Below are 25,936 nucleotides of genomic sequence, written 5' to 3'. Positions count from 1 at the left end.
TTATTCATTTTACTCTAATATGTGAGCACCTCCTACATACCAAGCCCCAGTAATGCTTTCTTCATTATTATAATTTTTAAAGTGCATATAACTGCATCAGATATGTCTTCTAATGCTTCAAGGAAATAATTTAGTTTGAGTTTATTCAAAACAGTATTTTCCAGGGCAAGGTGTTTAAATAATGAGAATACTTTATTGTGTTCTGCTCATATTAACTACTTTCATAGATGGTAGATACTTATGGAGGAATCAGGAAGAAAAGAAAGTTTCGTAGTTTTTGCTAATGTACATGTTTCATTAGCTTCTCTGTTGCTTTTATCTTTTTTGTTGTTGTTGTTGTTGTTGTTGTGAGTGCTGGATAGAATGAGTGTGAAAACTAGCCAAGCACACTTTTGTAGGGTTGGTTTGTTTTGTATAGTGCTAGTTACCTGGCACTCATTATGTAGATCAGACTGTGCAAGACTTCACAGAAATCATGCCGCTTCTCCCTCTGAATGCTGAAATTAAATGGGCATAGGCCACCCCACCTGCCCATTTTAAGAAGTCTGTCAACTGAAAACAATTGCAATCCAGGGTATAGGAACCAGAGCCTCATGTATGTTAGGCAAACATTTTACCACTGAGTTAAAATACCAAGCTCTTGTTAGTTGAAGAATTTTTATTGAGTTTTTTTTCTTTTAATGTTTTAATGTATTAGAATAAAATAAACATGAAGATATGGAGAAGAGTTACTCTAAATTATTTTTACATCTGAAGTATTTTTTGTCATAGCTTTAGGGTCAGACTATCTAGGAACAAAAGATTTTTTAAAAGGGAGAGAAGAAATAACATATTTGCAGACGGAATAAGTCTAATATCAACCAGGAAACAAGTCTTCTTTGGTTAGTAACCTCGGGTGATAATTAACCTGTACTTGTATTAGTGACCTAATGTGATGATGAGACTAGGGAATAGTGCAGAACTCAATTTTTAAAAAAATTCCTCAGCAATGTACACTTAATGATAAAAAGTTCTTTAGCCCGAAGACACATGTGCCCTCTATTTATGTCATCTGTAAAGATTAGCTTTACACTCATGTCTCATCTGCAGTGAAAATACCTTTTACAGAGTTTCTTATTTAATTTAGTCTTCAGTGTAGTCTCCACTTCATAGTGTCACTGCTATCTTTATAGATTCTGTTTATATTCCTCAAAAAAGATTTTACTTTTAGACAAGAAAATTCGTGAAAATTAAAAGTCCTGACAGAGAATGAGACTTGTTCAAAGGGAAAATAGAGATGCTGGAAACCTGAGCACTAGTTCTGTCTTCTGGGGAGTCACTGTTCCTACTGTCCAGGCACGCCCACCACTCCCCTTCTAAAGAATTAAAGGAGCCGTTTTCTCTGCAAATAAGGGCAATTTTAATTCCTTCCTGATTTAATCTCTTGAATGCAATCAACTGAAGGAATATTTCTCTAGACCCTGTCTCAATGAGGGCCACTTACACCTATCATCTGTTCTTCTCACCTCCCCATTTTAGCTTTAGATAGCATATTTCAGGATTAAACTGAGATGTCTTCAAATTAACAACCTTGGCCCAATGGAGCCACCTAGAATTGAAGAAGGCAGAATTCTTCCAGCTTTTGCCTTTGTGCGACAGAATTCCAATTAGGGAGTCACTATGACTAAATGAAAAATGAACAACCCCACCAAATTAACTCTGGGATTAGCAATAGGTAATTCCTGGGTTCAACTCCACTGTCCTTGAAAATATGTAACAGAAGAGCAAATGCCTTAGTGAGTATGCGTTCAAAACACCATATTGTCCAGTCAGCCTGTCTGAGTAATTGGCTGACATCCTCATTTTTTTCTGGAGACTTGGTCCCATGTGAGTCTAATTTCACTGTTTAATTACATCGATCTTTAATGTCTTGTAGCAGGGGCCAACAAGGTGGCTCAGTGGGTCAAAACACTTGCTGTTCATACCTTACAACTTGAGAGGCCACAGTGGAAGTGGAGAACCAACTCCTAAAAGTAGTTCTCTGAACTCACATGTATGCCCATACTCATACAGCCGAAATGTTAACCTCCTCATTGCCCAATGTCATGTCCATGTTTTGTTGTAGTTATTCTCCCAAGTCTCTTCTCAGCCCTGGGTGTAAAATCAGTTTGCCTCTTTCCTAGTGAGCATTCCTCCTAGAAACATTGAGGATGACCAACAGTGTGGAGACAACCACTTGAATTTTAACATGTGGATGATGCCTTAGCTCACTTTGACTCTGCCCTAGATGCTCCTGTTGCTCCTTTGTGACATAGCTGGGCTGGATGGACCTCAGACCAGATGTCAGTTCCAGGAATGAGGTGTTATCTTTTCCGGCTGACAGTTTGTTAACTTCTGGTTATGGGAAATCTCTATTCATCTTGCGCCTGGAATGGCTTGGACTCTCACTTGGGGCATCCTGCATTACAGAACATTCTCCTTGAGATCTACAGAGAGCTAATTACAGTAAAGGCGCCTCTTCTCCATGTTTTGCAATCTTACTTTGCATTTCAACTGAGAAATTATATACACACATGCACTGTGAATTCTCTTTCTGATTCCCAGCGATCAGCCAAACCTTCTCGTGTTTCTGATGCCTTGCCAAGATTTCTCTGAGAATTGGAAAGACAGAAGTGGGGATATGCAAAACAACTCCTTTAGTTCTCAAAGACTTGTGTTCTTGTCTCAGAACCTTATGGGTGTTTTAAAATGTAATAAGGAGACATTTCAAGTTTTGAAGTTTTGTGCCTGCATGTGTGTGTGTGTGTGTGTATGTGTGTGTCTGTGTGTGTGTTGTGTGCACATGAACATGTAGTTGAACACAACCACGCACAAGCATGAGGAGGCCAGTAGAGGTTAGTTCTCTTCCTCTATCGCTTTCTGCCTTATTGCCTTAAGACAGGGACTCTTGCTGAATCAGGAAATCACCATTTCACTCAAGCTGGCTGGCCAGTGAGCTCCTATGATCCACTTGTCTCTTTTCCAATGCTGGAGGTTACAGACATGTACAGCCATGCTTAGCCTTTTACATGGGTGCTGGATTCTAATTCTGATACTTTTTTCTGCTTGAGGAGCAAGAACACTTACCCACTGAGCCATCTCCCAAACCCTGACCTTTTATTTTCTTCTCTGCTAGATTACTGTGGCATATCATCAGCAAGTAGGAATGAATGGGAGAAACTTTACCACCCAGTTCCTGACAAGTACTGCAAAATACTTCTCAAAAATAGGTTAATAAAATAGCTTATTTTCTCCCATGATTTAGGAAAGACTGGGAAACATACTTGATCCTGTTTTTATACTGCTGTTATTTTAAGAACGGTCTCTTTTGAGGACTTTGGTGTGGGAATAGACTTCTACCACTGTCAACTAGTCTCTCATTGGTTTATATAGCAAGCAATCATCAAAGGAATTAAGAAAAGACCTCATGCCATAGTATGTGCATGTTCTGTCTCTGTCTGTCTGTCTGTCTGTCTGTCTGTCTGTCTCTCTCTCTCTCTCTCTCTCTCTCTCACACACACACACACACACACACACACACACACACACACATGTTCTTCTCATTCCAGCTGCATGAGAACAGGCCAATAGAAGGGAGCAGATACTATACATAGCTCCCATGCTCTTGTTTTAAAATAGACTGTTTATTTTTTGACGTTTGGGCATGTATTTTTAGGTTTATAGTGTGGCTTTTGTCCAAAGGACCCAAAGCAGTGTGCATGCTGTTTTAAATCTAGGACTGCCAATGAAGCAGCAGTGTGGGAACCCTGGGCTGAAAATAACTCGAAGAGCAAGCAACTGCCTAGCATGTGTGAGAACCTGAGTTTTATTCCATGTACCCCCAAAAAAGGACAATAGTGAAGCAAATCTATAGGGCAGAATATAGAGGCAAGAGGAAGGAAGGACAAGAGAAAACTAAACTCTTGGAAGATAGAAATGGCATTCAGTGGGTTGAGTTGGGTCTTTAAGCCATTTGGTTCAGATCTCCCTCAGTAGCACCCTAAGAAAACTCCAAGAGCTCCCTAAGAGCACACTGTAGCTGATACTTACCCAGTAGCCCAACATGCTTTAAGGCCTAGAAATGGAGGTTTACCTTTTAACTCTCTGGCTCTGTCTTCTTGTTGATACGTCATCATTTTCTTCTTGTTCTTCTGTTTACGAATGGATGGATAGGGGGTAGGAGAGCAAACATGGCATTTTTATTTGCTTTATTGCTAGCTCTGTCCACAATTCTTAGTCTCTCTGAAACATCCTTGGATTTCATTCATCAGTTCTCCAGGAAGCAAAATCAAGACACTCCATTCATTCCAACTTCATGAACTACTGTGTAGATCCTAGAATGAAAGCATGAATGGATCCAGCTGTTAGCTAGTGTAGCAGTTTACATGTTTGACTTCATCCTAGAGAGCTAAGTCAATACTGTTTGTGAAAAAGCTTCAAAAGACGAATGCATTACACAGAAAATTACTTAATTCACTATGGCATGAAATATTATTGATGGTTGCTAAGGATTAAAAAAAAATCATGGTAGAACAAGACAGATATGTCTGGAGTGTACCCATCTGTAATGATCCATCTAGGGGATTAGATTGCTATATTTTTCATCATAGATTTATCTTAAAAATTGTCCTTAGTGACAGTTATTTATCAGGACCCACTCCATGACAATATAGTAACATTTATCCCTTAAGATTATTTTATAGTGCCACATACAGTAGATTTAGCTGCAAAATTGAAGAGAAAAAAATGGTTTATCCTGTTGACTGATAGCTTAATACAGTGTGCCTCATTCAGAATGGGCTGCATGTGGTTGGTTCTCATGTCTTAAATGTTAGGAGGAGACATTCTCATGCAGGCTATAGATGAGCCTGCAGACCACCTATTGAAAGTTGGATGGCTTATTATTTTCTGCAGAGTATATTTGTCCTTGTAATACACAATGCCAGCATTCCATGGACTCAGATCATTTTGGTATACAGAGAGCATTTGAGGGTCTTCTCAGTAGGTCCCCATTGTATATGTGTCCTCAACAAATAAATATCACTTCTTCATCAATATTGGAAGAGTCGCTGGGCAGTGGTGGCATACACCTTTAATTCCAGCACTTGGGAGGCAGAGGCAGGTGGATTTCTGAGTTCGAGGCCAGCCTGGTCTACAGAGTGAGTTCCAGGATAGCCAGGGCTACACAGAGAAACCCTGTCTCAAAAAACCAAAAACCAAAAACAAAACAAAAAAAGAAGAAGAAGAAAAGTCTTCTCTTACTGTCACTGCACCTGGAAAGGTGAAGCAGTGGAGCCATACAGGGAAATGACTACTTTTAGAGGAATTATTAAGGTGGCATATGTGAGTTCCTATGTCTGTCAAGGGTCTTTGCCTCCTTCAAAGGGCAAAGTAGGAACTTTGTAGGTTATGGACTGATTTCATTGATGTTCCCACATCCAATATTATTTTTACATCATCGTTTTTTTTTTTTTTTTTGAAAGATACCTACAGGGTTATGAGTAGTCAGTCCCTGCAGTGGGAAGACTGTTGAATCTCAGGCAGCTGATTGTCACTGGTGCATGCTGAGGGTTCTAGTAATAAGAACCTGAGATGTTAGGAAACATGACCAAGGTAAGGATGGTGTTCTGAGGAAAGGACAATCTTTAGAATGATCCAGCTAGAGTTCTCAATGTCCATTCGAACATGAACTCTATGCTGTGGTAGGGTATTTAACACCAAATTCTGCCAACTTATTTGAAAGATGGGATGCTGATACCTACTCCCAGTTCAAAGGTTTCTTCTGGAGCCTTGGCACCATCCTTAACATATATAGCATGTTAGAGAGGACCATGTAAATGTCAGTAAGAAGGATGTTGATGGGCCATCTTCTTCCTAGAAAGGTAAACTGGATTTGGGTGGTTTTTTTTTTTAATGCTTATAAGTTTTGGGAAACCAAACTATAGAGTGGGAATCACTGACAAGCAGACTTGTACCTTTTGGAGTCCACTTGGTGTGAGAAGATGAAATAATGGGGTGTTTGCATTTTCGAACACTAGCTTTAGATGGGCTTTCCAAAGAAGAATTCTTAGAATGGTTTTAATGTTACCAGTATCATGAATGAACATAGCATGTCTGGGACCATATACATTCTGGTAGCTAATACACAAATTAAAATTCACCCCTCAGAGAGCCTGTAAATTAGGTAGAGAACTGATTCAATGTTGGGTGCTAGATAAGTCTTCTCACCTTTCCTGTTAAGGCAGATAGTCAGTTTCCTTTATCACCTCATTAGAATACTTCTGACCTTCCCAAATAGCAATGCCTCCGAAATACTTTTCTAATTACTTTGACTCAGCAGGGTTACTTCTGGTAGTCAGCCCCTGAGCATCAAAGAAGATGGAGTGTTTGGACTGGGAGAGCAAAGCACAGAGAGGTATTTTAAGGAAACCATTTACTAGGAACCACCTAGCATGGGCATACCATTAGATCCTACTTGATCAGAGCGATGGCTGTCATTGTGGTTCTGGTGTTGTAGTGGAAAGGGCTGACAGCAACCCATTCTTTACTCTTACTGTCCCCACATTTTGCCTCAGGGTACAAACCTTTAGTGGTTTCTTTGAGAGAAAATGATTTATCTGATTATTTTTATTGCTATAAATATACACCCAAGACTGTTTAAATGGGTAAATATACAAGCAAGACTGTTTAAATGGGTGATCAAAAAATGGTAGCTATTGTTGCTGTCAAAGCAGTTAGTCATGACATCTTGTGGTTCCAGGGGGTGGCTCAGGGACACAACAAGCATTTGTCTAGCATGTGGAGGAGCCTGGATTCCATCCTCAGCACAGAAAAAAAGCAAACACATCTATAAAAACATCCCTTGTAGATATTTACTAGGCCTGGATACAGTAGCTCCCCTTAATGACCCATTTCTCAGGAGCAGCATGACCTACTTCTACTCTTTTTTATCTTATCTCTTCTGCAAAGCATGAAATTCCCTGGGCTTGACTGGTTTCTAGTCAGTTTAGAAACCAGTATAGGGTTAGTTAGCAGTTCAAAGCAATTGCTTAACACTCTGAACTTCTTCCTGTCACCTTACACTGAACCTTTGTGGGAAAAGACAGATCATTAACGTCAGGTGTGACTTCCCAATTTTTCAAGCCAGTGAACTTTATTCTTTTACACAAGGCTGGCTTCACTCCTTGGGTTTGTCTCCTTTATAGTGTCATTTCATTTCTGTGTGAAGGGAAATGCATTTTCATTTGTAGCTCAGGAGTCAGAGGAGCCTCCTACTGTTTGCCCTCTGATCTCAGTGAGCCACGTGGTGAGATGGAGCTTTAAAAAATAATAATAACAAATGAACTCTTCTTTTCTTAGTTTTGTTTTGAAGCAGGGTCTTGCATAGCCCAGGCTAGCCTCTAACATACTACGTAGCTGAGGATGACACTGAAAGTATGGTCCTCCTGCCTCTGCTTCCAGTGTGCTAGGATTACAGCATGTATGCCACAGCAATTTGTTTATGCTGTGCTGGGGAGTACGCAAAGGGCTTCCTGCATACTAAGCAAACACTCTGCCATCCAGGCTCTACGCTCAGCTCTCTTCTTGTTTGGAGCACTTCATCATCTCTTTCCTTGCTTCTAGGTGCTATTCTGGGAACAAAGTTTAGACTGGTTCCTGCTCACAGGAACCAGACTAATGTGCTCCCATTTGAGATAAAGCTTGGAGTTGGGGGGGGGCATATACCTGGTTATGCTCTGTAAATATTGCTAGTTTTAAGAAAAAGTCCGACCGCAGCTCAGAACAGACCACTCCAGACCACGCGGTTCCAAGGGGGAGGAGGTTTATTCAGGGGATAGGGCAAAGGTGGGGAGAGGAAGGTGGAAGAGATAAGAGAGCGAGTCAGGGGGGTCCTGCCTGTTTTATATGGGCGGTGACGTAATATCTCCCAGGTAAAGGTGAGGTAGACGGGTGGATTCTGGGAGTGTGCGGCTGTTGCCTTGGCAACGATGTGGGGGGTCGCCTAGATGTGACATCACTGGGTTTGGAGCCTGATACCAACAAATATTCATACTAAAGAGCTAATTTCCAAAACCTATTGTGGAAAACCAAGACAAGGACTGTCTTAGAAGGGCTTAGAATTTCAAAGCTGTAGGGCTGGCTCACCCGTATTTATCCTGAACTCAACGTCACCTACTCTGAGAACTCTGAATCCTCCTGCTCCATGCCTTTAGTGTCCCACCATCCCACGCTTCTTTTAGCACATTCCCAGTTGCTCTGCCCAGAGATCCTTTACCTGTCTCTGTCGAATTTCTCACTATCTACTTAAAGATGAGGATTATGAATTCTGTTCGTATATATCGATGTTCCATTGTACCTCGTATAGACTCTTGACCCACTCAGTTCAAAGGGAGAAGCAACACAGAGACTTTTGTGAGGAGCAGGCTTGAGGACTAGACCTAGCATCCGATTGGGGACACTGCATATCTTGGGCAGGTCACTTGAACTTTCTCTTTAACCTCTTAAGGGGTTGTAGTGAGCCCGAGATAAGAACATGCACAGGAAATGGAATTGGAAGTTGAAAGCACCTTTCATATACTAGATTTTAATGTGGAAGAGTGAGTCAGATACAGGGAGAACACTGCCCTGAATAAATGGGGCTGCACAATAGACGACGAGCAGAGCATTACTGGATTCTCTTTGCAAGCACACATTCCTTGAGCAGCCTCCTGAGCAGCTCTCTCTGTGCATATCTCTAAGATTTCTTTTTTCTTTAAGCAAATCTACTTGGCCCCACAGCTTCTATTTTTAAATAAGTCAGCCCGTGGTCTGGAATAAAGCAATTGGCCCTGGATTGGGAGCTCCTCAGAGAGAATGGAGGTATCAGTTGAAAAGAACAAAAAGTCTAAGTGACATCATTTCAAAGAAGGAGTGCCTGTATTACTTTCAAACATATGTAATAATAGTGCTGGGGGGCTGAACTTGAAGCATGTATGAGGTAATGGAATAAAGAAATGAGAATCATTGATAATGAGGCTATTGTTATGTTACAGTCCTGCTAAAGAACATCAGTTTCAGACTGATTATCATGCCCCTAGAAGCCCATTTATTTAAGATATTCTTCTTCTTCCTTCCTAGATGCAAAGAATTTCCCCATTTTAAAAAATCCATATCCATGGATACTGATAGATAGCTCAGCTTTTCTTAGTGCCAGTGGATAGCACCCAGTAACAAATGCACTGTGCTTTGGTTATTAAAATATAAAAATAATGAAAGAATTTGGGGAGTGAATTTGATCCTCAGCACTGCACAAATTGAGTATGGCAACACAGATGTATTTTTGGCACTGGGGAGGTAGAACGAGGAAGGTCATCCTTGTCTACACAGCAAGCTTGGGTTACCCTGGGCTATATGAGACCCTGTCTCAAGACAAAATAATTCACCCTGAGCAACAAATGTCTCTGGAGCCAACAGTGGTAAGTTTGCTACTCTAGTTCACCTGGGATTTTCCAGGTTTTACATGGAAGTTTCCAGATCCCACAAATCCTCTCAGTTTTGGGCAAATTGCCAATGGCCGGTTACCTTTAAGCCTCTATGCCTCTGACATCTACTAAATATGGAAAAAAAGATGTCATTCCAATGGGGATTTTGCTTCCTCATTTTGTTGGTTTATCGACCTTTCTCCTCTTTTAACTCCTCTGACCTTCTCGTGCCTGAAGGATTCCCAAGCTCTGCTATCTTTATTCCTACATCCTTTCCAAGTTTGACACTTCACAAATCAGGACTCACCCAGTAGACATCACTAAGCATAATAATAGCTAACTTTACTAGCATGCTCGCTGTCTGTCAGGTCCTGTGTGCTAAGTACTTTGGGGATGTTCGTCCTCACAACAGCCTTTGTGGTGGGCTGTACCATTTCCCCTCATCTTCCCATTTTTACTAATAAAACTAAGTACATATTACCAGAGGTCACTGCACTAATAAAGTAGATGAAATTCGAAGCCAACCAAGCCAGTCCATGCCTTCATCCACTATACTGCTCTGGCTGGAAGAAGCTTGGCTCTTTCTTTGAGGTTCAAAACTTGTATGCCTTCTTCTTGTTCTTGATTGAATCTCTAACCTAAGTTTGCTTTCGTTGCTGGTCCACCATACTTGGAATGAGTGCACCTGCATGTGCAGCTAAATCTAGTCCTTTCTTTACTCCTCACCCCACCCTCAGGTCCAAACAAGAGCATAAGGCCTTTCTAATCTCTCCAGTCATGTTCTTTTTTCCTTTCCTTGTAAAAGTGAGAGCTCTTTGCCCTACAGCTACTCCAGTGCCTAGCTAGAGGGCGCCCTTTGCTTGCTTCTGAGGCTAGCTCTTCCTTCAATCTCTTCTAGACAGGTAACTTCCTTTTCTTTATCTCTTTGTTCCTTTGTTTCATGACATGGGGCCTAGACTGATCTATGGGGGAGATTTAGGGCGTAACTGGGTATTTGAAAGGAAGAATGCTATGCAGCCACCTGAGTGACTTTGAATTTCCACTTCTGTCCTTGATGGCTTCCCAGATAGTCGGCAGAGAGAGTATCTAAACAGAGTCCCCAAGGTATAATCACTCTCATTAGGATCCCGGTGAGTTCTTCATTTCAGTCTTCCAGCAGCTAACAGGGGAGCAGGCAGGCCAGCTGTCTGAGATGTTGCCAGTCATTTTCAGGTTCTTGATCCTGGAGAGTTTGGGGGTGGGATACGAGTAATTAAATCTTAAAGAAAACGGATCCCTTAGAGCACCACACAGCTCTGCCGGGGCTTCTGAACAAAAGAAATGGAATTCAATCGCTGTTGCTCTGAATAATACTTGACACAACTACCCAGAATGAAAATTAGACCCCCTCTAGCCACAGAGATAGATCAGTGACCAGAGAGCTCTATCTAGAGAGGTGCCAAGGCCTGAAGGGCAGGTAAGAGCAGAGGAATACAAAGTGGCCTAGCAGCCAGAGGGAGGAAGACAATTTCCACTCTTTCTAAGAACCTCTAGGCTAGAAAGCTTGACCCAGTTGTCCTTGTGTGAATTGCTGTGCGCTTTTATTAAGTATTTATGCGGTAGTTTATATTTTATCAAGTGCTTTATGGTCACTTTTATTTGGCTTACTAAAGTTTTCCTGGACTCCCATCTGCTTTAGGCTCACTTGGGAGAGTCATTTAGTTATTGTTTGCGTAATACCACCACGCCTACAGCTTCACACAATGGATGGCTTGTTCTCGTGGCAGAGCAGGTGCAAACAGCTGGGGACATCTGAGCAACTTGGGCAGACAGGGTGGACCTGGTTCACGCTGGAGCTCACACCCCTTTTTCCTCTGTTATTTCTTGGCTCTAGTTGATGGTTGGTGACTAGAAGGTGCCAGCGCCGGGCCCAAGCCTGTTAAGGGTGGTGCTAGTCTGATCTGGAGCCTCTGGTGGTGACAAGCTCTTTGTCTAGACTAGTTGTCACCTCTATCTGTGCTCCACGTTGCCGCTCTTCCACCAGATGAAGACTCACTGAGTGTTCTTTCTTCCTACTGCTTCTGAACCTCAGTTCAGGAATTGAGAAACCAATATTAAGAGAAGACAGTGAAGGAGTAGTCCACAGTGTGTGATACCCTTCAGTGTTCTGAGCCCAGATTCACACTGACCTTCCTTACCATCATTGCTAGCTCCTTCCCCACCGTAAGAGGCACACTATTCCAGTCCACTAGATGCTACAATATAGAAGGCTTTGTCAGTAGTTCACAATGTGAACACTAAAATTCCAAAGTCCCTACTGCCTCAGGATCAGGCACTTCCTGAGGGTTGATAGAATGTCAGAATTGGAAAAATTCTACAGCTGACCTCATGGGATAGGTCGCAGTCAAAATGTAGGTACATTACAAATATTCCATGCCCCTAGGTGGTTTGAATTATGTAGATTAAGAATATAAGAAATGAGAAGAAATTTTATGTTTATATGTGAGTCTCATGTACAGGATATCTCATTATGTATCCCCAAGTTGAGGGTTTCGGGGGGAATCCAAACACTTCCAGTCCTGAGCATTTTAGACAAAAGATGTTCCACTTGTAATAAGTAGAGGTGCACCCTACATCACATGTTGACAGCGGAAGTCCCAGAAGAGGTGTATCAGATTTGGTTCACAGCTATAGAACATCATGAATTCAAACAGCCATTCAAAAAGAGGTTGTGATACAAATGCATATTGCTAGCAGGTTTGGAAGCCCAGTGACTAGTCTGAAGGGATGGACTGGAGGCTGGAAGGAGCAGGCTGTGAGCTGCGAGATGCCTTATCTCTGGCTAGCTGAACCAAGTGGTATGTGTCAAGCCACTTGAATGGTAACATTTTAGTAGGGCATAGAAAAGTAAGTCTTCCATGAAGACAACAACTGATCCCTAAAGTAGGGTGACTTGATAGGTGGAAGAGACAGGCAGGGAGACCAGAAGACTAGTCAGTGTAAGGCAGGCCTTCCCATCAATGAACCCAGACACAACAAGACTGAATAATTAGAACTAGGCAAGAGTAAGTTTCCACCCTATAAAGTGAGCTTTGTGGGGGAGGCCCTCCACCTCGCATCAGTCCCACAGACATCTAGTGAGGCCCGAACGAATAAGGGCCAGGTTCTGCCAGGAAACGAATAAGGCTGTAGACACAGAGGTGAATACAAAGGAGGGAAATGGGCCAGAGTTCAGGTCAGATAGCCCAGGGAAATATGAAACATTGCTAGGCAGGAGGAAGTCGTGCCTGAACACCTGGGGCTCACTCCAAGAGCATGAGAGAATAGCTTTGAAGAACAAGGCAAATTCCAAAGCCTGGGGCTTGCCAGGTGAGTCAGCTAAGCTAACACCTTTAGCAGTCCTGTTTCCTCTAGCCCAAGACCTGGGGCGGGGGTGGGAGAGTGGGGGTGGAGGGGCGATAACCCTGCAGGTGAAAGGTTTTGAGGCCTGCTAGTAACTAAAGCTAAGGGAAAAGACACTTCCAGCCAATCGGTAACAGGAATGTTTATCTTTTAAGGGATCTCTCTGCAGTTCCCATTGGTGTGGAGTCAGTCTGCCATTTGCTCTAGACCTCTGACAATTCATTTTGGCATTCAAAACAACACGATGAAGTATGAAGCACTTGAAGTCCTGGGCCAACAGGGTCTTCCTTGATAGGCACTGTCCCTTTGGAAGCTTTGTGAAGGTCTCTCTGCTGGAGAGTCCTCCGCAGCTAGGTGTGAGTATTCGGTGCCTCTCGCTTAGCCATCAGAGTTCAAGAGCAAAGACAAAGAAAGAAAACTTTAAGTGTTCTTTTATCTTGATCCTAATTTCTGGCCCGATAATATTCCCACCTCAGCCTTAACTTACTCTTTACATAGAACCAGACTGAAGACAACTGAAGCCTTGCATTTCTCTCTCATGGTGGGTGTGAGGAACTTGAAGCTTCTCCTAACCATTGTTCTCAAGGTTCATTTGGGCACTCTCAGGAAGTTCTTTGCAAGCAGTGTTTGTTGAAGGCCTACGTTCTGTGCAGCACTGTATTTTGTACTTTCACATAACAAGAGTTCTCCTATAGAACGCTCTGTGTTCTAGGCACAGTTGGAAGCACATAGCCTATGTAATCTCAACTCAAAAGCATTTGTCTTATCAACTAGTTCCCCAAAACGTGCTACTGGCGTTATTCCTTACGTGTTTGAAGAGAAGCCAGTTTTATTTTTATTTGGGGACTGAACCACACATGATAGGCAAGTGCTTTACCAGCCCTCTTTTTATCATTTATGAGACCTGGTATCACTAAACTGCCCAGACTGATCTTTAATTCACTCAGAAATTCAGACAGGCTTTGAACTTACAGTCTTCCCGCCTCAGCCTTCAGAGTATCAAAGATTTCAGGCCTATATCCCCAAGCCTAGCTCAAACCAATATTTGAATCTGTATCTTTGTGTATAAGCCCAATTCTCTTTCTACCACATAACTTGGCCTTTCTGTAAATGTGTTATATAGGGGAAGGGATGTAGTTCAACTGGTATAGTGCTTGCTTGTAATCCCAGCACATGGGAGGTGGGTTTCTTTTTGTCTCTCCTCTCTTCCTGGATCCTTTGATTGTTAGGCTGAGGTACAGGTGATGCTATCCCAGGCATTGTCTATTGTCCTCCCTCTGCTGGACCAACTGCTTCCCCCAGCCCCAGACTCTGATGGATAATATCAACGTTCACATTTTCTTCACCAGCTAGAAAAGATTCACTGCATCTCTAGATTTAAGTCATTGCTATTCCAAGAGTAGTCTTTTAGCCCTTTCTCAAGTGAGGCTTAAAACACAGATAGAAATGTATTGACACTCACTTACTCCCCTACCACGCTAATGTCTTCTAAAAAGAGATGTGAATGGCTTTGCATTCTTCTGATTTCTTCGCTAACATTTTCTTTCTTGCTACTAAAATCTCTATAATTTCTGAAAGGCAATTGTGTGAAAACACAGGTATTTCTTGGAATATCGTGGATAAGTGTGCTGTTAGCATTGAAAATTTGCCCTGAAGTTGTGTGTAACTGTCGTGCTGCAGGTAGAAAAAAAAAGAAACAGATGAAACATTTCTCTTTGACTATATCCATAGAAATCTGGGATTAATGGTCCACGCTTATAATCAGTTTAGGACCAGCTTGATGTTCATATTGCAAGTCCCAGGGCAGCCAGGGGTAAACACTACAACCCAACATAAACAAACAAAGACATGTCCACAAATCAGTAGGAAAAATTATCACTTTCTTTATTGAACACATTTAAAATCTCAGCTAATTTCATCTTTACTTTTATTTCTGTGTGTTTATGCAAATTAAGGCTGCATCTCCAACAGAAAACAGTTTTCTCTTAGAGCCTCTTAATAAGATGGTTTTTTTTTTGCTACTTTGTGTTCTAGTTTGTTTTTGAAGCTATTTGTTCTCTTTAAATTAGCCCATTTTCCCCCAGTGCTTGTGGCCAGAATATTTTCCAAGGATGAAAGACCATTTATTGTCATGCCACAGTGTCTCCATAAGATGGCGCTCCAAGCATGTATGATCTATAGCTTTTTTTTTTTTTTTTTTTTTTTTTTTTTTTTTTTTTTTTTTTTTTTCCCTGCCATAATCAGGCAGCAATTGAATGTAAACTTTTGTGAAATCAAATCCTTTTAGCCAGGAGTTAGTCCTTCTGAGACTTGCTCACTAACCCTTACCACCATTCTAATGCCTAGGGCAAGAAGGAAAGTGAAGTCTCCAGCAACCGCCTTGCCCTAAATCAGAACCAGCAGGGTTAGGAATGCACAGGATATGTTTGAGAGACCTTTAACGAAAAGAGTTTTATTCTGAGTATGAAACTTGTAGTTTTCGCTGTTTGAAAAGTCCCTTGCTGAGTCTGTTTCTTCATATACATGGAGACGGGGTTGGACCCGCTTGTCTGTGAAGGCGCTTCCATCTCCAGCATTCTCTTTTTGCATCCGCTGATTGCCTCAGCCAGTGCAGATTTAGGAAGAAAAGCTCGCCCATTTTACGCTTGTTTGACTCTATTCCTCTTTTACAAGTGCTCTCTTTGCTTCAACTGTCCCAGGACAAGCATGCCCAGATGTCCTGTTTTAATTAGGTTCCTTTTCTCTTTAAGGCTTTTTACACAGGTTTCCTCCCCCCTTCCCCCCCTCCAGGCCTTAACCAATCTGCCTGAAAGGGAAAACCGTTCTCCTTTTCACTGCACAAATAGGGTTTTCTTAGTATCTCGGCAGTCATTTTTGTGCTGAATAGATCCAAACAAGACGGGGGGGGGGGTGGTGGATGGAGATACTGCACGCAGTGCTTAAAGGTAACACCTCAAACATCATGCTAAATATATACAACTAAAAAAGCATTCCGTTTCGGCGGAGGTGGGCATTTCTATTCTTCTATTGCCAAAGGCATGTTAAAACTTCTGGGAAGAAGAGGACAATTAATCACGTCGCAGATAAGTATTGCTAACCAGATAACCCACCGTTAAAATCTCCCGAGGCTAATGAGTGCTCCTGTCCCTGGCATCCCCTTCGAAGTGTGTGGATCAGATGAATTGAATCTATGATAGCTCAGCCCTATTCAAACACTATCATGAACTGCACGCATCCTCAGCACTGAGGGAACCCATGGACATGAAACGCTGAATGAATCCATTAACTGGAAACTCCAGAGACATCCCTAACTGATTCCCTTTGGGCTTGACACTCATAGTACACATGTCCCGTGAAATAAATACCCTGAGAACACACCATCTGTGTCCCTTTGCAGGGAGGCACATGTGCTTAAGTAAACAAAGCATTTTTTAAGTTATTACAGCAAAAGGGATGATGGAGTGAAGTAATGGATAGAGTAAACAATTGGCTTTTGGGAATCATTTCCCTAGATAGACACGTATCTGAACATCACATTGTGCATGATAAATACATTCAAATTTTGTCAATCATGCCTTGCAAAGGCTGGAAAAATTGAAGTTAACTGTGATGTACAATTTCATTTATTTAAAAAAAATCAAATAGTTATAAAGGTTTAGAAAGCTCACCGTAGGGGACTGAAGATGTACCACAATACAAAGGAACTTCTCTAGTGTGGGCAAGGCCCTAGGTTCAGTTGTCACTACCACACAGAGAAACAAATACCCATGGTATAAAATACAGAAGAGAAATAAAGTTATAAACACATAAAGTCTTACCCAGCATCCACTTATTGTCACTTATCAGAAGTAACAGCTACCACTAGTTTCTTGTTTTCTGTACATATTCGAACAGTTATATAACATGAGAGTACAGGTATTCTCCTTTTGTAAAGGATGGATCCCAAGAGCCCTGGTTGGTTCCTTAAAAGAATGATAGTACTGAATCCCACATAGATAGTCACCTCTCTATGTCCAAGGATTCGACCAAACACAATTTGGAAACACAAGTAGGAAAAGATTGGCCATGTAGGTCTGTGGTAGACCTCGTGCTTAGCAGGCTGAAAGTCCTGAGTTGGATCTTTGACAGGATAAGAGAAAAAAAGGAAGTGTTGGTCAGTAGTAGAACACTTGCCTAGTATGTGGGAGGCCCAGCACTGAAAACAAAAAACAAAAAACCCAAAAACAAAAACGGAGATGACTGTGGTAGTGCACACCTTTAATCCCAGCACTCCAGGTGCAAAGGCAGGCAGATTTCTGTGAGTTCAAGACCACACTGGTTTACTCAGTGAGTTCCAGGCCAACCAAGGCTATATAATGAGACTCTGGAGAGGTTAAATAAATATGGGGTAGATGTATTGTGCTGAATATATTGAACATATATGGATGCTTTTCTTGCCATTACTTCCTAAATAATATAATAATTATTTGTATTACAGTAAGTATAATAAATAACATTGAGATGATTTAAACTATATGAGAGGATTGTGTAGGTTATATACATATAAAGTGTGATTTTTATATAAAGGGGGATTCTGGAACTAATCATACTTGCATACCAAAGGATACCTGTACTGTTGTCTCCTGAACATAGACAACTATTATTATAAAGTTTAGTTTAGAAATTAGACATGGCAAAAGATTAATAATAGTATCATAAAACAATTCTATACTATATGCGTACTATAATAAAAGTTTTGTGATCTCTCCCTCTGTCTGAAGTCAATCTGATAATTTAGGCAGCTTCTAAGTGTCTAAAAGTGAGTGGGGTAGTATATACAAGTAGACATGTTAAACACAGAGATAACATATCCTAGGCATGAATGAACGACATGGTATAGGTTTTATTACACTACTTAGAACAATATTCAATTTGAAACTTATGAATTAATTATTTTTGTAGTTTTTCACTTAATGTTTTCAGACTATCACTATTGTTATTTGCCTAGCAATGATTCGATAAAAGGGGAAGCTGTAGACAGGTGGGAAAGGCCTAACACAATGTCTATACAAACTCATTTTTATCACAAATAAAGAACCACACTGGACAATCTCAACTTGTATGGTTTTTAATCTGTTTCAATGTATCTTGGCCTTTCTTCTCTATCAGTGCATAAAGATCTACTATGCTCTTTTAATGTCTGCCTCATGTTCCATTATGACAGTCATTGCTTTTAAAATCTGGTTCAGTGTTTCTTTTTTCCAAGCTAAGGTAGAAAGAAAGGATAGAGAGGTAAGATACAAGAAAAGATGTGAGGTAGGCGAGTGCGCTGAGTATCTACAGGATGGTATGAGAACATAGTATTTAAATAGCGTCACTAAATTTTGGCAACAACGCGCATCAGTTGGATGAGTACATTTGACTAGTGCTCTGTGACATAAGTGAGATAAAGGAGAGTTTTATGTCTAAACCACAAGCCAGCCCTTCCCAACACTTCTGTAACCAGAAACCATGCTTAATTTACTAGAGCTCTTTGAGGATTTAAATAGCACATGATACAGTGCAACAGTGAATGCTATTTCAACTATCAAAAAAAAAAAAAAAAAGTAGAGAGAGCTTTTAGATGTGCTGCCCTTTTTTAAAAAAACTGAGTCACCTTGGGATCGTGGAGCAGTGTTGAGCTGGCCATGTTTAGTTCTAATTCATGACTAGAAAATGAGAGATGAGAAACGAGAACTAAAGGGTAATTTTTTTTTTTGAGTGGCAGAGAACATACACTAGAGTCACCAAGGAATCAGCTATGAGAGTAATTAGCTTTAACATTCATAACAGTTTTAGATGGGGAGTCCAGGACCAAGTTGCTAAGCTGGCATGTCTTTCTACAATCCTGGTGAGGATAATGAGCTTCAGGAAAATGCTTGTTGTGTAGGAAGGGACATAAATGTGCTTGACGAGCTTTGATAGGGACTAGTCCAAGGAGGTATCTTAAGAACGCATTCCTGTGGTTCATTTCTAAATTAGTCCTTCCTCTTCATTTGTGCATAGGGTCTCTTCCTTAGGCAATAGCAGGAGTAAAGAAAGAAGTCGGAATTGGTATCATCAGGGAGGAACCACATTTGCACAGCACTCTGTGCACATAAACCGGGTGGCTAATACTGAGTATACTGTTTGATAAAGACCAGTTGGCTCCGCGATCTGACAATTCAGTGGTTGCCTTTTCATTCGGTGCCAGGAAACTGCAAAGCTTCTAGGAGCTGACCATATGATGGATTCTCTTCTCTCTCTCTCTCTCTCTCTCTCTCTCTCTCTCTCTCTCTCTCTCTCTCTGGGCAGGAATAAACTCAGTACTGTAAAGTGCTATACAAAAAGTATAATGACATTAAATCAGCACATGAGGCTATTCTTTGCAGCATTGTTTATATTATCAAAGGTTTTACAAATAATTTAGATGTTTATCGGAAATAGATTGGACAAATAAATTATGATATATTCATGCAGAACAATAAGAACAAAGCAGTTCAGTATGTTCTGAAATGGAGTATGTATAGATATTAGGACAGAAAATGATGCAAATCAGGATATATGACAGGATTCCAATTTGCGTTAAAATTAAGATCTGGAACCCTGGGTACAGAAAAATGGTCAATCAAGTGGGAATCACTGTTCCAGTTGAAGCCAGAAAAGCCTGACACTGGGGATGAAAGCCTTGGATTATAAATCTTCGCCCTGTTCATCCTGATGGAAACATCCATAGAGACCTTAATATATCCTCCAGCTCAAAAGCAAAAGCTTATGATTCCCCACACATAACAAAGTCAACAAGCCTCTCCTGAGCTGTGACTTTCTCTTCCAAGGAAGAACATGGAGGCAAGCTAGCAGGCATAATGTATGCCGCATCTGGTTGAAACAGCTCCCTGAACAGAAAAACAGTTCCTGTGGGGTCCACAGGAAATTGTGAGAGGAGGAGTATGACAGGAAGGCACAGGGAGAGAGTATGGGAAGTTCTTTCTCCTTCAAATGAGTAGGAAGCACATGCAGAGCTAGTCCTTAATGGTGTTTTTCACTGACCGTGACCTTGAATGTCCCCTAGTACAGTGCTTCCTAGTCGGCTAGCTCATGTTCTATAAGGCAGGAGAGAATTTATAGTCAGTTGCACTGTTGGTACCCAATGGACTCAGTCTGTTTGATTGGAACTCTCATTGATAAACTTTCTCTTTCCCTTCCTCTCTATAGATACAGCCAGAAGGCAGCAAGGAATGGGATGAAGAATCAGTTTAACCTCCATGAGCTGAAGATGAAGGGCCCCGAGCCGGTGGTTAGCCAGATCATTGACAAACTGAAGCACATTAACCAGGTAAGTGTCATAGCCAACAAAAGTGGAAATGCAAAAGAGATCAATATGAGGCAGATGATTTTCATTGCTGAAACTGATATTTAGGCAGGTGGGGAAGCAGCAATTATTCATTTTCTTCAATGGTTTTACCCGCTAAAATTGACATCTTTCACTCCATTTTTAATTATTATGATATTGCAGTAAGAGAGAAATCATAATGGTATAGCCACAATGTCTGGCTTCATAAAATCAATTTTTGAAACCATACTATACTGACAGCACATTCTCATCCTCCCATTAATCACTTGCTGTGGCCGTGCAACATTCTGTTGTCTGTTCATCATGATTGATAGACACCCTAATTGAGTCCAGTTTCATTCCACCATTGAGCTGTCTCTTTATCCGTAGCACTGTCTCTTGATCATACATTATTTTCTTACAGTACTGTGCTGTTGCGTTAAGGGAATGTGAATATTTCAATGGCTGTCTCCAAATTGCTTTCCAATGAGAATGTATCAGTTTTCACTACCACCAGCAAGATCTCAGAGGCCCAGTTTCATAGCCCCTTTGCCAAATTCTGACTCACTCCTCTCATTTTCTTGACCTATACACATATTTTCCCCCTCTTGTCAGGAGTTTTACAACAAGACACAAATAGAAGTGAGTTGTACCATCTGCTTGTGATTGCTTTGTGGCCACATATTTTTTTTTAAAGCCACCAGAAAGGTTACCATATGCCACAGTGACAGTGTTTCTGTGCCATGCCATGCTTCATGAATGGGAGGGCCCAGGTACTGGGCTACTATTTGTAGCTTGGGAAGAATTTAATGAGAGTAAAATGTTTGTGCACAGACAGAAGTTTCTGTGAAGGCACGGGCCTGATTTTATCTTCTGTGTGAACACTAGTGAATTTTTGGCATTCTGAGAAAAGTGTTTGCAAGGGCTTTCTGATGGTAGCGTATTTCATCAGAATGCATCCTGAGCATTCTAAAAGCACACTTGGAGGAACTCCTACAGTGTCTCCTCAAGCCCTCTGAGCTCAGTGAGCACTTAATAAATGCTTATTACTGCTGCTAAGCACATGGCCACAGCAGTGTGATTCTTCCCAGATGTGTCTCAGAGGGTACCAAGACAAAGACAGTGTGACCACTTCACCTAGAAGTTAAGGCAGAATTGGTCTTCAGACTATTTATAATGACCCCAACTAAATGTGTCTGGGCGAGTCTACTCAGAATCCTGCACTAGTGAGGCGAAAACTTCGGAGCCCATCACTGTGCCTCTAATCCTGAGTATAGATGCTAGCAGACTTTAAGGTATACCTGGTATGTGTTCTCCTGGGTCTTAGGGATTTCTGAGATTGAAAAGAAATGTAATACTCTGTTTTAACAGCCTCCCTGGAAGGGAACTCAAGCATAAACACCTCAAGAAAGATAAAGTGTGATATACGATAAAGCTCGTAAGCATGTAGAGAATTGCTACTCAATAGTTTAGGGTGACCTGGCAGAAACATAGGGTGAGCTAGGCTACGGGGAAGAGCCTTGGGAGGGACAAATGTTAACAGCTGCTATAAACCATGTGTAAGGGAGGAATAAGTAAAGATAGGTAGAGAGGGGCAGCCATAAAAGAATTTCAGACGAAGACCTATGGACAGAATCCACCTGAAAAGGGGAAAAGTTGAAAAGATATAGGCTTCAATATGATCTAGTTATCACCAAAGATATTTACAGGAAGCCCTTTTGTAAAGGCTTCAGCTAGAGTTACAGAGTTTGCATCAACATTGGGTCTGAATTTAATTATGTATTTTACTATATATGTATATATTATATGTACATGCATATGTATTTGTATGTATAAATTAAATATGCATACATAAATATGTACATAAATATACATGCAATATTTATAAATATATAAATATGTATATATTATAATGTATTTTTTAATATATAACCTTAGGCAAATCAGTGCTTTCATTCTCCCATCAGTAGTGCTCTAAGACTAGCTAAAGCACATGTGTGTACATAATATAACATTCATGAATATACATATGCATAAATGTAATTGTGTTTGCATGCCAGGCCTTTATTCAGTGGTAGTTATAGAGCTGCTGTTTAGGCTTCTCCCAGTAGGCAGGACTTACCTTTGAAAGGGAGCTTCAGTACATTGGCCCCTGAGTTTTGTGTGACTGCGGGTTCCTTTGTTACTTTGCTCGTGTTCTCTCTTATATTTTTTTCTTTCATCTAACTTTCAGCCACAAAAGCACAAACTAATCCATGGAGAGGGAGAGGTAAACAAAGAGAGGGTGAATTCACCATCCGCATTCCTTTCTTCTCCCTCCACTCATAACTTAGTATGTGCACATTTTCCATTTCTATACTAATACCATTGAACAACTGATTGTCATTGATGGACCAGTTTTACCTGCTACCATTGCTTTGGCTCCAAACATCCACACTGACTTTCTTTTATTCTCACTTGTGTTGCTTTACATGAACAACGCACATCTTTTCAACCCTAAGTTAAAACTCACATTTTGGCCACTATTCAGTGTGAAAGTGAGATTATTTGGGGAAATGACAAAAGAACAGAGTTTTGATTTTGATGATAAAGATGTTAACACTGATAATGTATTCGCTTTCTATAGCACGTAACATTATTTCAGTCACTGCATGTTCTCAAGACTAGATGTTTTGGGGGGGCATCCAACCTGGAATTGTCTGAGATATAATACTCTCATAGAAGCATTCTTTTCAAGAACTCATTACCCTTAAAGATTTTATCATCCTCACCAAGTGATAAATGTTTATCCCCTCTTTATAGCTAGAGAAACTGAGGCAAGGAGCCATTAGTGGTGGTGCAGGCATGCTGCCAAGCATCTAGTGAGTATAGTTGAAAATTCAATTATCCAGATGTTGTTTCTTATATACTGCCAAACATCTGGATCCAGTGAATGCCTGACTAAATTGGCCTAAACTTTTGGCAGTAGGGAGGTAGAATCAAGTTAACTTGCCTATGTTTGCATGTGAATGGAGAATTCAGGTAATGTTACTTTCCATCCTTTCTGTCTATAAATGCAGAGATATCTTCCTATCTGGGCTTGTGTGTCCATCCTGTTGAATTAGTGTATTTACGAGCATCTCCCAAAATAACTCAACTTTTCTTCCACTGACATTCTCAGCTGCCTCCTTTCAGATTACAGTTTCTGTTGATAGTACTGGAAATACTATCCCCACTAAGAGAATAAAGTAACATTATTTCTACATTGACAGTCCCATAGTGTAACCTTGAGGGGATGGGTTCAGGGTCAGTCCTGGGCCCATTTCCTGAGAAGGGGCACAGGTGTGTAATATATTCCCTCTTCCTCATAAGCCACACAGTTCATGTGTAAGATTCCCACGATTGAAAATGAGGTCTTTTTTATTTCTTTTCCAGTTTCTAATTTATGTGAAGATTTATTGGTTTTTGTTAGGGGAGGAATTGAACCCTTTCTTGGTTCTCAGTATTAGTTCTGGAATTTACTAGACCATATTTTTTTAAACCAACTTTTGTTTCTGCTCCAGACTCCTATGTGGAGAGAAGACTCCACAAATACCAAGAATATTCATAATACCTTTGTACCCATATGACGCTGTGGGCAACTGATCCTCTAACTTAGTTAGTTTGTCAGTAGCATTTTCTCTGTTTAAGTGAATTTATAAATTACAGCTAATTTTGCTGGACCAAAACTACCACAGAAGTTATTGTCCTCAAGGAAAAACTAGTAATTTATTGTGTTGCCCATTTCAATAAAGGCTCAAATGAAATTCCAGAAATTGTTTTCCTGCCTGTTGTAATTGAGTTGTGGCCAGAGCAGTCAATACCTGCCCATTTGGTGTCAAGAATTTCTCATTCAAAGTAGGATAAAGTCTCATCTGTTTAGGATGGCTGCAATGTCCTGCTGAATGGCGAGGGGGGGGGGGTTAGACGAGATGGCCTCTCTTAAGATTCCTTCCAGCTGTGTGATTCTGTGATTTGTGACTCAAGGTCAGGCTTTAACCCAGCACCCTCTTGTGAACAAGTCTTGTGACTTTATTCTCTACTCGGCACTCTTTATAAAACACCCTGTTCCCAGGTCACCCCTTTCCACTTTGTAACCTCTCATCCTTTCAGAGGTTGTTCCCTTCCCACCAGCCTTCCAGCACAGGCAGATGGAACTTCAACTTGCCCTTCCCCCTATCCAGTTCTTCTGTTTTTCTGCCTTCTTTTCATCAAGCTATAAAACATTAAGTGGTTAAAAAAAATTGGCATTTATCGCTCCTACTATGTATCCCTTCCCCAGGGCCAGATATTTGACCTATCATTGAATTATGCTAACCATGTAACTCTATCTAAATGATAATTCATCCATACATTTGCACAGCACAGATCAGTTTGTGGATGCACTCTTATGTACATTAGATACACTGATGCTCTGAGAGGAAAGCAGGATAGACTCCGTTACTTGCATTTACCAGAAGAAGAAACTAGAATGCTCTAATGAGACCCAAACTCCAAGGCTACTGGCTTTGTTCTTAGCTTCCCTTCTACTTACCTACTTACCTAATGAAGAGAAGACTAACAACAAGGTGCTAATGGGATCCATATATAAAACATGGATAGGAGTACAAATATCTCAAGCCCCCTACTTTGTGGATTAACCATTTTCAAGGGCCAAATATACACATTTCTATAGTCTAAGGCTTTAAAGTCTTCAACAAAGAAAGACAAAGCATGTTTTCCAGAATCCCAATTGGAACAATCATTAGAAAACCGCCTGCCACGTTATATGATGAACAAATAAAGGTGCTTTGTAGCATGGGTGAATCTGTGAGGTATCATCTCAAATCCCTAAATAATAGGCCAAAGGAAAAAAAATTCAATGTACAACAGACAGTGAAATACCTCTAATTCTATCTCTCTCTGGAAATAGTGGCAAACTATTTTTAAGATGCTGGATAGACTCTGGTACAATGAAGACACTTGTTGTCTAAATAGAATGTTAAATATTTAATAAGTTAAGTTGTAAAGTTGTTGAGTAACAGAGAAGGTACATTCCTTAGCATGCAGTTTTTCCAAATCTTTGAGTTGGCTCTTAGTTATGATAGAAACACATAAAGTAATGTTTTCATAGTCTTCTCATAAAAACTGACAATAGCTAAAAAACAAAGACCTGACCCAGTGCTTTCTAGAAAAGCTAGTCTTAAACATAAATTCTAGGCTCATTTTTTATAAGAAGCTTTCTGAAAATCAAATTTAAATAAAAGGCTTTCCTCAAATCCCAATATCCAGGATATATATCCCAATGTCTAGGATAAGTCTTTACTTACAAATGGTGTTACAGAACAATAGTAACTTCTGTTTCCATATAGAACCAGACTGGGTTAGTGTGAGAGGGACAGGGTATCTGCAAAAGCCAATGAAGAGACTTCTCAGTCACAAAAGGACGGTGTAAATTAGTCATTAAATATCAGCTGCTAGACTCTGTGGAGCAAAACATTATTTCTCAAAGTAACAGGAATTAGCTGATACATTCCAAAGCACATTTATCATTTAAAAATCTTTTGTCTTTCTGTTTAATAGCTTGAAATATAATTACAATGTCTGGTGGCTTTGGGGAGCATGTGTTTTTAATATCTTAATTACTATTTACAGTTTAATAACATTGCACCAAAGAGAATTCTCAAATATTTTAGATTAAATTTCTTGAAAAGGAACTACTTGCTATATTTAGGATATACAGCATTAA

At 40.5% G+C, this 25,936-nt stretch overlaps 1 protein-coding gene across 1 annotated transcript in view; it reads left to right on the top strand.

The window, feature by feature from the left end:
• Positions 1-25,936, top strand: part of Gpc3 (glypican 3) — a 336,736-nt gene that overhangs the window by 227,163 nt on the left and 83,637 nt on the right. The window contains exon 6 of the mRNA XM_034485703.1: positions 20,073-20,193. Within this exon, the coding sequence (XP_034341594.1) occupies positions 20,073-20,193 (121 nt within the window). The remainder of the gene's footprint in view (positions 1-20,072; positions 20,194-25,936) is intronic.

Source organism: Arvicanthis niloticus, chromosome X, assembly GCF_011762505.2.
Source record: "Arvicanthis niloticus isolate mArvNil1 chromosome X, mArvNil1.pat.X, whole genome shotgun sequence".
NCBI classification, from domain to species: Eukaryota; Metazoa; Chordata; class Mammalia; order Rodentia; family Muridae; genus Arvicanthis; species Arvicanthis niloticus.
This window is presented reverse-complemented; position numbering and strand designations above follow the sequence as displayed.